Raw genomic sequence first — 15,384 nt, 5'->3', positions numbered from 1 at the left:
TTTTTAATATTATGTTTCTAGTCTGAATTGCATTCTTTTTCTTTTGTTTCTTTGGGCTCAGAAATATATATAATAATATCTTTTGTGTCTGAGATGTAAAAACGTTTTTGTTTTGTTTTTTCATTATATGCAAATTAACTGTTTCTTTGTAAACAAGACGTTCTTTTTGTTTCTCACAAGTGTTCTTCTTCCATGATCCATATTCTTTATATTGCTAAAAAATTCAGAGATCGATTTTCAATTTGTTTTCAGTATTACGGATTGGAATGATTTCTTCCATAGTTTTATAGGTTTCTTTATTATGTGATAGTACTTTCTTTCAAAATTTCCGCAAATGTCAGCTTTTGGCATCTTGTGAAGGAAATTGCTCCTTTACTTAGTGATTTATTCTAATATTCTCTTCAAGAAATAAGGCATATTTCATGCCATATCAAACTTTATAGATATTAAACCCTAAAGTATTATTATTGCACTAGGACAACTCTACAATAACCGGGAGAATCATGAATGATAAATTTCTGTAAATAGGCTAAGTAGGTTCTCCGTTCTTCCAGTGGTGCAATAAGGATCGTATCGACTGGTTAACAGTCCTATCGATCGTGATGAGTGGGAGTACTTCTATCGAGGATTGGAGACGTATGACACACACATAATGTCATCAATTCTGCATATTTCATAGCACCTATTTTGCTATTTCTTATGATTTAATTAGCCAGCTTCATTAAATAATAAACCTTTTAAGCATACTTATTTTAACCATTAAATCTGTTTTGCATAAGCTGTCCATTTGAGGTTCATGTCAAGTGACAGCACGAAATGATTTTTATCTGTTCCGTTAATGTACTAGTATATATTTATTTACTTATTCTCGTTGTACTATTTAGCTTTTAAGCAAATTATTTATTGATTTATTTTAATAAAGCTACAGATAGTATCAGATGCATGTAATTAAAACATAAGCAAAATTTACTTAGTAGGCTTTTGCTTCTAATGTTAATATAAAACATTTCATCTGTTTTCTTTTCCATTTTTATAATTGATTGCTTCGAATGCCGTATTTTATGTTATAATTTTTATTGAATATTTCTTTTCTTAATAACTGGATTTTTTTTTTTCTTAGGAGCTTAGCTAAAGACTTGAAAATAAATTGGTGTGAATTTTTTCCAATTCTTGAAGTATATACAAACTTAGCTACTGAGGAGGGACTCCAAGTTTTGGAAAAATTTTTTGACCTAAGATGGAAAAAGTGCACTCGTTATCATCCATTACCATCAATTAGTACTGAACCCTCCCTTGCATCAATAATGTTAGCTGGTCTGTACCCGCCTCAAGACAATCCGCTCCGTCATAAAGCAAACACTCACTATTGCTATCATAAGAAATTTTTCGAAGGTAAAAAGAATGCATTTTATTTTGGCTTGTACATAATATTGTATATTATGATTTTTGTTAAGATGATTAATCGAGTTTTCTCTTTTCTCTTGTAATTGAAGATATGGTTGAAGTTGATGTGGGACCGTGTTCTGGATTACACCGAAGATCTATGCAGTATGAAATACTTGGTCAAAATGAAAGGTTTATTAATGGGTATTTATTAATTTTAAGTATTTAAGTATTAGATTACTTGTCCATTAATATTCTAACATTTTTAATTTTGAGAACAGTATGTGTAGATAGATTTATCTGTCATTTGATCATAATACTTTATTCAAAACTTTATAATTGTTTCCTTTTAAAATGTAAGGAATTTAAACTTTCATATCTTTTTATATTATTACTACTCTGACAATATTCAAAAGTAATTCAATTTAATATATTTTACCAGCTGATAAAACTAGGTGATAATAATATATCTATTTCAACCTCTGTAAAAAAATTTATTTAGTTGAACATAAAAAACATTTTACACATAAGGCATAATTTGTCTTTAATATATAACCTTTTGTACGACGGCAAGAACTTTAATTTTCAAGGAAAAAGTTGCAATATGAATTAAAGTACTGAAGCTCAAAATAATAAAGGATTTGCTAATTTAGTAGCAACAATTTGCTGTCTTTACATGCAATGAAAGCGAAAATATTCTGCACAATTTTAAGTCTTCTCTTCAGCTTTGACTCTTATTTATTATTTAGTTAGAAAAAATAACCATGTAGTTGTTGTTAATAACAATTAATTAAATTGGAAGATTAAACTTTTTAATAAAAAACAATAATATAGTTGAATTCCTACATTGCTAAAAGTTTAAACAAAGAACATTTGGAAGGACAGTTGAATTCAACTACTAGTGATACAAGTCATGAGCTATGAACAGCTAAGTACAGGAACCATCACAATAAAATTATTGTGACGTTTTTATTTTTACACGATTTGCTGGTCTAAGATTTTAACAATGCTGACAAATTCATTTCTGCCATATATCGAATTTTTGTGTCATACCGATTTTTGGATTTGATCATTTCATTTGACTAATTCTCTTATCCAGAAACTTAATTGTAAAGTTTGTTGTTCAATTTTTATGGAAATTTCAGAATTTTTTCCCCTTTGATAATAATGTTTTTACTATTAAATTTTTTTTCAAATAATTATATCTTTTTCCTCAAAGTTCAAAAGGTATGCACAAAATTAATGTGGTTTTTGAAATTGGCTAGTACAGAATATTGACTTATATTATCATTGAAAATAAAGTCCTTTATTTTGTTAATTTTTCATTGATTTAATTTGATAATTGGTATTTTAATACATAATTTTTATAAAATTTCAATAATTTGAATTTTACTCTTTAATTATATTTTTTTATTCACAGATGTCTTGTAACAACTTAACATTAAAAGTAGATGTTACTAAAATTATCGTATTTATGCTGTTATATTTCAGGTCTATTTTGTCGGATCTTGACAAGGAAATTTATATTTCCTTGAAGGTCTTTGACAATAATCTGTATCCTAATATATATAAATGGAAGATGAAAATGGCAGCTTGCTTACAAGAAAAGTATGTCCCCGAGATTTATTATTATTATTATTTGTTTGCTATTTTTCGATTTATGTATCCATTATTAAGTTTTCAGTGTGTAAAAATTTATTAAATGTCTGTTTATTCTAAAAATTCTAAAAAAAATTCTCCAAGTGCAATTCCTGTTGTACTGATAACTGCAGAAAAGCTGGGCGTTAGTTTTCATAATTTGTTTTTTTATTTTGCATTTTTTTTTTTTTTTTTTTTTTTTTTTTTTTGTACAAATGAGAAGTTATACTCTTATTTGTCTGATTATTTTCTAGCAAAATTTTGCAAGCATGATAATTTTTGTTTGTTCTTTAGTTGTATAATGTTGAGGATAGTTTAAATTTTGATTTTCTTATTTCTATTGGTTGATCAATTCTTTGGAGTAAAACAGTTCGATAAACAGTTTTGACCGCTTGGCTAATCACTTGATTCAGTTATCTCTGTTACATTCTTGTATTGTTAATCTCGCTCAATCTTTTCAATAATATTGATTGGCTTTGTAATAATATATTCTTTAATTATTTTTCATTAAGATTGGTGTATATAACTCAATGCTTCATTGTGTAAAAAAAAAAATGACGTTTATATTTTATGTCATATAAAATTTGAAATTGGGACGGATTAAGCTCTAAAAGGGTACTTGGGAAATGTAAATTTCGGTAACACCATTTTTCCCCTTATAAAATGAGATGTTTTTTATTGATTTGAATTTAATATCTATGTGAGCAGTTTTCAAGAAACAAATAGTAGGATAAATTGAAGTAAAAAAAGCATTTAATCGGCTGTTACATTCAAGAAAGCTAGTTTTAGCTCTTTGAGTATAAAAAAAAAATTATATATAAAAGTAATCTTTAATAAGATGACAATTTTCTTTTTGCACATCTAAATATATAATACGAAGTTTGCTAGGATTTGTTGATAAAGTTGTGTCATCAAACCTACCAAAGACTATAGATTGTTTAGAGCCAATCTTGCTATCAAATTTGAACACATTAAACGAAAAAATCAAGAAAACATGTAATGATACTTGATTTTAATTTAAAGATATTCGAGTACATGGCCTCCGTAAATCAAATGAAAGCACAAAATTAGATTATCTTGAATATATTACAAAATAAATCTTGATGCCTCAGACCCCTTATAGTTGCAAGGTCCATATGCAGTTGCTTGATAACTCAGCCGTGGCTGGTATATATATAAAATGTATTTTACTCCTACATTTATAAAGCATTGAAGGTGGTAGAGTCTTTAAAGACAAATGAAAATGACATAGTTATTTAGACATGGCATTTTCGGGAATTCTTTGGTTTTGAAACTGAAACTTGTGTCAAATTGTCTCCTCTCTCCACTGAAACTGTTATCTTGCTACTGCTAAAGAAAGGAAATTCCCCTTTTGCTAGCTATGCTATCTACCTATTAAAGGACCGAATATTGACTCTATAGTACCCATGTTCTCATTTTAGATAGTAAGTTTTAAAACTTGATGAGTCAAATTAATTCAATGTTTGAAATACAGAACGTACGACATAATTAGTTGGACTCCACCTTTCCAATCACTGCTTATATGGAAGAATGAGAATGACTTTACGTTTTTATTCAATGGCTCATGAGCGAATTCAAATTGGTTCCTTGATTCCATTTTGTACTCTGTGATACTATTCATTGTAGGATTTATATTTGCTGTAATTTTTTACTTTCTTTGCAACTGTATTTTATATTCGCTACTTTTTTTTTCAATAAAAACGTAGGTTTTTGAAAGGCTCCAGTTTAATAGGAAAAAAATGCCTATTTAATTGCTAATATTGTGATTTAATATTTTTATTTTGCAACATTGTTTCCGTAACATAATTTAGTTTTCGAATTTATGCTATACCTTTATATATTTTAAAATTTCACGCGATCTTGTTATTTACTTTTGTTTAAAAAAGGTTTTTGTCTTTGTTTTAAATATATATGTTTTCTTTCAAAAGATTTTCAATGTCATTTTGTATTCAAATTGTATGCTTAATATTTTTATATTTATTATACAATCTAGTTGCTTTTATTCTAGAAATTCTATTGCTCTGTTTTAAAATGTAGGTGTTCACTCCTATCGTGGCTCATTAGTTAATTTTTAAATCGTTGGAGATAGGCATATACTTCCATGTGAGAAAAAAAATACTTTGAATGACAATGAATCATATTTTATGTTGTTCAAGTCAGCTAGCAGGCTTAAAAAAATTATGAAATCTAACTCTTTTTTGTACAGCTCCCATTTCTATTAACCATATTTAGTAAAATATTCTTGTCACTCTGGATTTTTTAAAATTCCTTACCTCCGCGACTAAAACTGATTGAGTTGTGAAGGTTTGAATATCACTGTTGTAGACGACTTTAGACAGTTTCAGTGTCTGCTTTGTAGAAAGATGCTCTAATGAACGGGTGACAACTGCTGGTTGGAGTAAAAGAGATATTCAGATTGCCAAGACTCAATCAATTTTATTCCAAGAAGAAGTGAAAATTGTGCTTTTAAAATGTTTTCTGAAGAATATTTTACTAAATGAGTAACAGGAGAGGGAGATTGCCGTATAAAAATTTAAATTTCTTAATTTTTTCAGAAATATATTTATTGACTCAAATTAATATATAATTCTTTACAGTATTTTATAAATTTTTTGATGAAACGTATATATCTATCTCTAATGATTTAGAAATTGCCTATTGAGCCATGACTAGATTGCAAATTTTGTATGTTGATAAATATTATGTTCATTTTTATTTTATAACTTACCAATTTCGTGTTACAGTTCTAATTTATTACAAACCGAAGATATCAACTCTTTAAATTTTTTTTTCTAAAATTTTTAAAATGGAATACACCAGAGCTTCTAAATTAATTTATCTTAGATCAGAAATCAAAGGTATTCAATATTATTAGTAAGAAGTACAGCAGTAATTAGAACCGGATTATCAAATAAACAAAAGCTTAATGTTTTTCCTCCTCCATTTTGAGGTTAATTTAATGCTTGCATGCGATTTACAAGATAACTTTGGCGCAGCATGGCCAGATATAGCTTTTGCGCAAAAAAACCTAAACAACTAACAAGATAACTTATTCAAATTATAATCAGTTATTGTTTAAATATCATTGCATTATTCTTAGGAATTTTTTATTCTGTTTTTCCATAATTTATTTCTAGATTAGCGTGATTTTTTTTTTCAGTTGACTGACTGGGTACTTAGATTGTGTCAAAATTATTGTGTTTAACTATTTAGATTGCGTTTAAAAAAATCTTGTCATCTTTTCGTTATTTTGTTGAAAATAACCTTCATAGTTTTTTTTTCCCCCGACATTTAGCAACCAATTCTCTCGAAGGTGTTCCTTACTCAATGGCGGATTTAGGCATTTTGCATTCCTAGACAGTTCATATTAAGAGACCCTGTTTCAATATGTCATTTTAGTGTAACAAATTACATCAGTTTTTACTTAATCAATATGTAAATGATTTGTGGCTTAATTTTTTTTTTAACTTTGTGAAAATGAATATCTTATTTATTATGTCTGCGAGGCATCCACATTCATTCTCAATATTATTTAAACAGGTGCTTGATATTTATAAATATTGCAGTAACTAAATGAATGGAATTTTAAAATATTTATACTTATATTTTATAATAAAAAGAATTTGTAGTTTTTATAAAATTTATCTGTAAACTAGACAAATGGACCTGTGTGTGGCCCCTTCTTCGTATAAGCGGCCTAGGCAGCTAGCTCCTATTCGAAAATCCGCCACTGCCAGTACTTAAATGTTTTGTCATTTTAGTTAGCCATAATATTTTGTTTTTGAAATCTCATTATATGCATATTAAATTAAATTTTAAAAAATTGAGGTTGTGAAAATACCCTAAAACTTGCATTGATTATGAGATCCAACAGGACTTAATCTGGCCTTGACAGTAACGTATCCATTCCAGGATTTATTGGCCCATACTTTAAGTCTAAATATCTGGACAGCAGAGTGACAGAATATTTCTGGAGTAACCGGAACTTTTTAACGAACAACAGACTGATCAGCCGCTGTAGTATAAAATTAGGCCCTAACTTTGGTACTCTCCCTAGTTTCATTCATGACATTTGTCAACTGCAACTATCTCATTTGTATGCTATTGATCAGGACTTCGTTTTTTTCATGCTCTGGCTGATATTATACCCTGATCATCTGCTCTGATTATCTTTTTCTAAAACAACCTGACAACCTTGGTACACTGCAGTCCATAGATAATACTGAGGATAGCGGCACCTTTGAGTCAGTAGCTGCTGAAAACAACTCAAAATATAGCAAAACTTTTCCATTAGGTTCATGATTCTATAATGTCGCCCAAGCAATATGACATTGGCGCCGAACCATACTCCAGCTAGCCCCATGTTCCAAAATCCATCTCCATATTTTGTAAACACGATATTTAAACACCTGGTATATATAATGGCGGATTTTAATGCGAGGTAACAGGTGCTAAATTAATTTGAGACCTCTCCTGGGTAGACGACAAGAAAGTAACAAGAACTACGCATATTGGCGCTTTTAACTTTACCTTTATGCTTATTTTCTAATATTCGTTATTCAAATTGAAGTGAATTCCTATATTGTTATTTACTGCATTTATAAAGCTTATTTTACTTCCTCTGTACAGAAAATATTCTTTGTTATTTAATAAGGTATGCACACTGTTATTTTTAAAAGTGGTTCTAAACTGTTTAACCTATTTTACATTTCACGCACGCACACACACACACACACACACACACACACACACACACACACACACACACACACACACACACACACACACACACACACACACACACATCATAACAACAAAAGAGAAAACCGAAAGTAGGCTGGAGTAAAGAAAAGAGACTAGAACATGTGAATAAAAGATAAGAAAAAGTATAAAACATGGGCCAATCATAAAAACTATATTTGCCAACATCCTACAATGTTTTAGATTTAATTACGGAGGGTCAATCAATTTAAAAATTGATATTTATGACAAAAGAAATGAATTCAAATTTAGCATTCATGGGTATATTTTTTGCAACTCCTACAAGATGTACAAAATTTCTGTTATAAATCAACTCATGAGAATTAATAAAATATCCAATAGAGCAAACTCAGTCAAAGATCAAATCAAGCACTTAATAAATAACTTTACTATTAACACTATATCTTCTTCTTTTAGGTCTTCAAGATGTAATGAAAGGATTGCTTATCCTAATGATACTGGTACAAGTTTAAATTGCGGAAGGGTCAACGGGCCTAAAAGGTCTTATTGACCTTGAAAATACATCTTTTGGCCGGAATTTAAGGGTCCCACATTATAATAATACTTTTCCTTTTTCCCATGCAGCTCTTTTTTAAAAACTTATTATTTTACACCTTTTTATTTCATCGTGCTCACCCAAAAGTTCTTAGTTCTCATATGGCCAAACTCACAAATAGACGCTAAAATCGCTTAACTTGATGTACAGTAAAACATAGTTATCTTCATCAAACCGGGAGAGAGAGGTATATTCCTTGTACTATCCTTTTTTCTTTTGTGATATATTAGATTTTCTTTTAAATTCTTAATTTTGTATCTTCTGTGTATTCTATATTTGTTTTACCTAAGTTTACTATGCGCTTTTCCTTTGAATTTCTTTTTTTAATATTTTATCTCAGTTTTGCTTCGCTCTTTCCATCTTTCCACAGTGGTGTATTATAGCACTTGGGATGAAAATTATTGTTTTCACTAAATTGTATGAGACTGTTTTGTAAGAAATGTTAAAATTCTTTTTCCTTGATGAACAATTAATGCATAGATTGTCTTGTTTCACATTCTGTTTTACATTTTATTCCCACTTTTGATTTATGATATATGATATATTATCTCTTAATTTATGTTCTAATTTCCTAAAATTTTGTCTTAAATTAGCCTATGTTACTTTATTCTAAAATGTTCTCTTATTTCCGGATCCAAATCCGCCTTTTTATTTACTTTTCAATTTTCAACTATTTTTAGCACGCGGTCTAAAAAATTGTCGAGAATGAAGAAAAGGGATAAAAATCCCTAAGGGCTACGTCATTTATTTAAAGATACTTAAATTCCCTTTCTTATATCAACATGTGTCAATGAAATCTCTAAAGGAATCTCTTAATAATATCATCAAGGATAAACTTCTCTCCCTTTGTTCTTGTGTTGCGACGCGTATCATTGCTCCTCCCCGTGTACAAATTATGCCTCCAGTGGAAAAAATAATGTGGAGTTTATTCCAAATGTATCATTTTACTGGCCGCGCATTTGCAAAATTGTTACATATATAGTCCTTTTAAGTGATTTAAATTCAAAATAGCGTTTCGTATAGCTAAGGAAGTTACGTATACTCATAGTAAAGTGACTGTGTTGAATTTATTGAGAGAGATTGCAGCATCCCTATCGGTGAAGTAAGGAAGTTCCAAAAAATAAAGGTGACTGTTGAAAACGGCTGTTAGAAAATATATACACTATACGTTAATAAAAACCACAAGGAAAAGCTTCATAGTGTTATCTGTAAAATGATTGGAGATATTTTTGATTGAAGTTATAAATGCTTCTTGCCTTGAAAAAGCGTTCGTCCGAAACTTGAAAAATGTGTTCTTCGGTATTACCATACAGTTTGTCTGAGTTCAGCAACAGCGAAGTGAAAATTAAGCAACAAAGAAAGTAAAAAGTAAATAAATAAATAAAAATCAAGAAAACAGTCTCGAGGGAGGGGATCTGAGTGTAAGATTATAAATATGCATGTCACCTTTCTTGATATAATACAAATGTGTATTGTGGCCGATGGTGGATTAAAAAAATGAAGTGAAATTTTACAAACACAGAACTAGATATTGAGAGATTAGAATATTACTTTTTTTGCTTGCAGATGAGAGAAATTGTCTAAAAAAACTTTTTTTCACTATCAGATTCCAGTACTGTCTTATTTTTAATAAATAAGAGCGATAGTTCGTATAAGTGCGACAGACTTGCACTATTCTACTAATAATTCTTGATGCGTTTTAGAACAGAAAAAGATATCTCTTCGCCAAATCTCACCAATTTTCAATCGTTTGTATTGAAAATTGGTATAGATTTTCGCCAGATTTCAATTTGGCGGAAACTAAAAGAGTAATTAAAGAATTTTCATTTAAATATTTCATTGTTTTTTTTTAACTTACTGCATCTAAAATTTTCGCTTATTTAGAAAAATTCTGCCGTATTATTCTTAATATTTTTGCCTCGAAAAAGCGTTCGTCCGAAACTTGAAAAATGTGTTCTTCGGTATTACCATACAGTTTGTCTGAGTTCAGCAACAGTGAAGTGAAAACATTACGTTATTGAAAATGGAAGTGATCTGCTTTAATGAAGATGACACCTTTGAAGAAAAACAGAATCTCCTCAATACGAACAACTCTGATTCCAGCAAAACAGAAAAATCGTTCAACAAATACCAGAAAAAAAGTCGTTTAATATAAACTATTCTACACAAAATGTATCTCTTTCATTGGATAAAGCAAGAGATGCAATTGTTCCTATGCTTTTAGCTTAAGATACTTTGGATGTAACAATATCGTTTTTTACATTTTTTTTTTATCATTTTCATATATTGGAAATTTTCTGATTATTAATTACTGTTTTAAAATTATTTATTTTCCTGCTTTTTTTATGTATATTTTAGTTGTTTCTTAGTTGCTCAGTGGTTCATTTGGCTGTTTTCATTGATGTTTTCTTTCTTTCTTTTCTTAAAAATAATGCTGTTAAAAAAAAAGAAATTTCTATGAACAAAGTTACAATGTAGAAAAGTTGCTGTCGGCTTAGCAATGCGATATACATCGAATTGATTTTGAAGCCCCCCCCCCAAGTCTCGAGGCACTATTCGCCTCTAACACCTGTGCAGAAAACAACCACCATTGTGTATATTTGTAATGCGTAGAAAATTGGGACTTTCCTGATACATTTGTAGTATGTGAAAAATTGTAGCGACATATTGTCGTAACATTAACGTTGTGCTTTTGATTCTCTCAGGTTAGTTGATTTTACTGTCCGGTTGGACAATCCAGCCCAGTGTTTCTAGTCTTAGAACCTTGGTCGTAACTTCGGATTCTGGGTGCTCCTCCAATTTCCGAAATTGAATTTAGCCAGTCTTATCTTTTGTTTAAAATAAGACTAGGACCATGTATTAACTATCGTTCTAATCTCTTTATATAATAAAAAGTAAAATATAGATTTAAAAAAATTAAAATTGGATAAAAACTTTAATGAAATTACAAATTATAGATCATTTTTCACCTGGAAATATATACAATCACTTTTTTTTATATATATATTCTGCTCAACACTACCTTCGGTTTTCTCGGAAAATAACATAATCAGAACCAGAAAGTCACAAAATTTGAATTTAAGCCCAGAAAGCAGAATCAATTTGATAAACCACTGAATCACTACTAAAATATTTTCACCTAGTAATTTTTTAAAATAAAATTCTAATTTTATTGACTACTTCATGCACACTGCCTTGCGTTGCTGTGACTCAGTCTGGTTAAGTAGGAAAAAAAAAGCGTATGTTTCTAATATGTTTGGTTTCACAGTGCGTGTGGGTATACAGTTTTTGTTGCTTCATTGCTTTTGCAGTAGTAGGGGTTATCTGGTTTGCCGATTCAAGAGCATGCAATATTTAAGTGTGCACATGAGAAGCAATCCGTGTCTAGATCTAAACCGCAAATTCTGGTGAAGACATCAAAAGTTCTAACAAAATTGTCGCTGCTATGACGTTGCTCATTAATCTTTCTTCGGCAAGCCGCGTGATATTGCAAAGCTTTGGCTGGTTGATATTTCGTAACATGATAATTAGCACGCGGATTTTCAATCGCAATACGTGCGGCAGCATCTCTGACAGATCGAGTGAATTCAAAAATTTTGTTGGATGATTAATCACTTCATCATCTTCCACAACAGTGTCGATGGACTTGTATGTAAATGCCTCACTTGAATGTTAGACTGAATAATATTGTTAAGTTCGTAGACGTCTTTGTGCTTGGCCGCGCAAATAGCTTGTTCACTCAGCCAATACTGATTCTTATAAGTCAGAATATTGATAAATATTTTTTTAACCAATTCTTCTTTTGACGTCATTAAATTACAGAAATTATGAGACAATGAAATTCGTTCCAAGGTTAGATCAATCGTCATCTTTCCGTTCTTGATTTCCAGCAACTGATGTGAGAACATCTCACTGATCAGTGGTTTTGCAGTAGGATATGCGTAATTATAGTTAATTTCAACGTCTTTACGTGTCGTCACAAATAATATTTCAGGTAAGTATTTATTTCGTCCGCTGGTGTCGAACGAGGAATTACTGGTAATGTTTACCAGAAATCGCCTGCAATCAATGTTGATGAATTCCCAAACGTTCTGAGGTTTTCATACAAATCCAGTAATGATCGATTCAAAAGCCTCGAGAGATTTTTTCTGCATCATTGTGTATTCAATCCAAACAATACGTTTGCATTTTTACAATTCTTTTCACATGCTAGATGCTTTGGAAACGTAGCACTTGGGAGTTTCAATGAATTGCTTGTTCATTGGTAATTTCAAATAGGAATGAGCAGTTCCTTCACTTGTAGCAATGTCGCAGCTATTCCAGATGACTATGGTTATGTCAATTTGGGATATAAATGCTGTCAGAATCAATGTAATTAAGAACGTTTTATCAGTTTTTTCTGACGCATCTCTCTCCAACCCCGTTACTGGAAGATTGAATTGTTTGATCGCAAATATCTTTTTGCTCAAGTGTTAGTTTAAGAATATTTGATTGTACATATGGCAGAATTTTACCCTTGTTGTAATTTTATTCCCTCCGCAATTCTTTATTGAACAAAGTAGCAGCAGATCACTTCGGTGATGGCATTCCAAATTGTCTTTTATTTCGTCTTGATTTGGTAGCACGGTATACAATTTGCGTATCATAGTTTCTATGAATATGCCAGGTTGTAACATAAAATTGAAAAACATTAAAAAAAAGCGGAAAAAACACGAATTAAAATTATATATATACTAACGAAATATTTCAATTCAAACGTAGACCAATCAACACAGCTCAATTCCACAGCCAGCTGCATTACAAAATACGAAAAACAGTTAAAAATAAACTCGAAATGAGCACTATGACAAACAGCATAGCTCTATGATAAACATTCAAAGCTCTGTCACACAAAATAATTAAATCAAATAAAATAAATCGAAATCTATTGAAATGTAACTTAACAATGTAATCGGAAACATAGAAATTTAATCAGAAAAACATTAAAATGGAATCGTAAAATATTTGATACAGTGTATGTTGCTTTTATACCCAACAGAGGCACTGCTTTTTAAAACATTTTTTTTTTTTTGCCTGTCACAAGTGTTGTATCTATATAATAAGTATATAAAAACACGCGCGTATTCGAATGCAGCTTTGTGTCAAAATTTTAAAACAATCGGTGCATTAACTACCGGAAACTTAAGATTTTTAACAAACAAACATTTACAATTTTATTTAAATAGATAACATCAAAATTATCAATATCTGAACTTCTTGGCAGAAAGATATTTGTCTCACGATATCTGGTGATGTAGTTACTATTTATGTACAATTTGAATCTTTAAAAATCATTTTTACTCGTTAAAATTCTTCTAAGAAAGTGTGTTTAAAACTTTTTATCATATTTTCAGTTTTGCTTTTCGTAATATTTTGAATTGCAGATTTTTTTTTTTTTTTTTTTTTTTCTTACAGAATGGCAAATGTTCCTAATTTTGGTGAATTCAATGCCTTGAAGCCGATTCCTGTACCAAAAGTTTTATGTGCAAGGCGTTCCTCACCATTAAGTAAACGCAAGAAAGTGTAAAGATTTCTTTCAGGGATTAAACATTTGAAGATTGATTCAATGTGATGAATATTTTTTTTGAATGTTTTAACATAAAGCCATATTATTTTCTTTACAATGTATGTGACATTGCACAATTTTTTCTTTATACTGTTTGCATACGTTGTACATATGCAAGCAAAGTTTTAAAATGAGCGATTAGTACGAATTTTTGTATACTTTTTATACGTTTTAAAAACTGGTGCTGTAATTGAATGTTTCGTTATTTTTACAACGTTGAATAATTTAAAATGTTCCTATTTAACTATTTTTTTCTTTTAATTTTATATGTGCAAAGACGTAGTAAACGTTTGCATACCTTATACATATGCAGGCATGAGAGAAACGATTTTTAAATATATATTCCTAGTCATGATGGCTATATTACTAAAAAAAATATTAAATATTGTTTCATATGAACATATTTATTAATTTAAATAGTTGTTAACTATTGAACCACATGTTCGGTGATATTTTAATCTGTGAAACTGAAATTATAAAGTTGTTGTTTATTATTACAATTATTATTTGATTTGAAAAAGGCTGCACAATCTATGAGCTGTTCGTTTCTTTATTGTAACCCATAGTTCTTTTGTTAGTCTGAAACTTTTATATTGAGTTTTCTTGATATTTAGTTATATTTATTAGTGATTATTAAAGCCATCTCAAATTGATTTAAAGTAATGCCCAAAATGCTGAAAAATTTGTTTTCATATAAATTTCTGATCTGAAGTAGTTATATTATTTGATTTGAAAGTTCTTCAAAATATATGATGGAATAATACGGTTTATAGATAAACAGATCTCATTATAATATATGGCTAGAAACTTAATAATTCAAGACCTTTCAAAAGATTGATAAGTATTTCATTATTAGAAATTATTTGATGTTATCTGATTATTATTTCATTAATTGATGCTTTCTTCTTGAGTGTATTTTCTTTCTTAAGTACTCAGCTACAAAAAATTTATATATTTTTTCTTTAATAAAAATGTTAAATGCTTTTTCTCTAGTACATTTTCAGGATATAATTATCTATTCCTATGAAAATTCGCCGCCTTTTAAATGAGAACCTTCTTTTAATAAGATTCGAAGTCAAGAATTTTATGAAAATCTTTTATGCGATATTAAATAAGAAATTATTTTGTAATCTATAAATATATTTTTTTATTACAGATTGAGATTTCTAGTCTATATTTAATATTGCTAGTCGTTTATTGCATTTATATAAATATGCATTGCATTTTAGAGTATTTTAAAATGCATTAAAAAGGTATATAAGTATGCAGATGGTATTTTATAAATATTTGCATGACCCAGGCCGATTTTTTAAAAAATTTATTTAGTGATATTCAGTTGCTATTCCTGTAATAACTCTTACCGAATGCTATACATTTTTAAAATTTATTACTCCTTTAGGATAAACTCATCTTCATATTT

At 29.4% G+C, this 15,384-nt stretch overlaps 1 protein-coding gene across 1 annotated transcript; it reads left to right on the top strand.

Moving 5' to 3' along the window:
* The first annotated feature begins 1,186 nt into the window (after positions 1–1,186).
* On the top strand, positions 1,187–14,093 carry LOC129959642 (uncharacterized). Its single transcript, XM_056072526.1, has 4 exons — positions 1,187–1,392; positions 1,494–1,587; positions 2,875–2,991; positions 13,814–14,093. Exons 1-4 carry the CDS (start codon positions 1,305–1,307, stop codon positions 13,923–13,925), a joined length of 411 nt encoding a protein of 136 aa, XP_055928501.1. The 5' UTR covers positions 1,187–1,304; the 3' UTR covers positions 13,926–14,093.
* Positions 14,094–15,384: the final 1,291 nt, after the last annotated feature.

The sequence above is a fragment of the Argiope bruennichi genome, chromosome X2 (genome assembly GCF_947563725.1).
Source record: "Argiope bruennichi chromosome X2, qqArgBrue1.1, whole genome shotgun sequence".
NCBI classification, from domain to species: Eukaryota; Metazoa; Arthropoda; class Arachnida; order Araneae; family Araneidae; genus Argiope; species Argiope bruennichi.
This window is presented reverse-complemented; position numbering and strand designations above follow the sequence as displayed.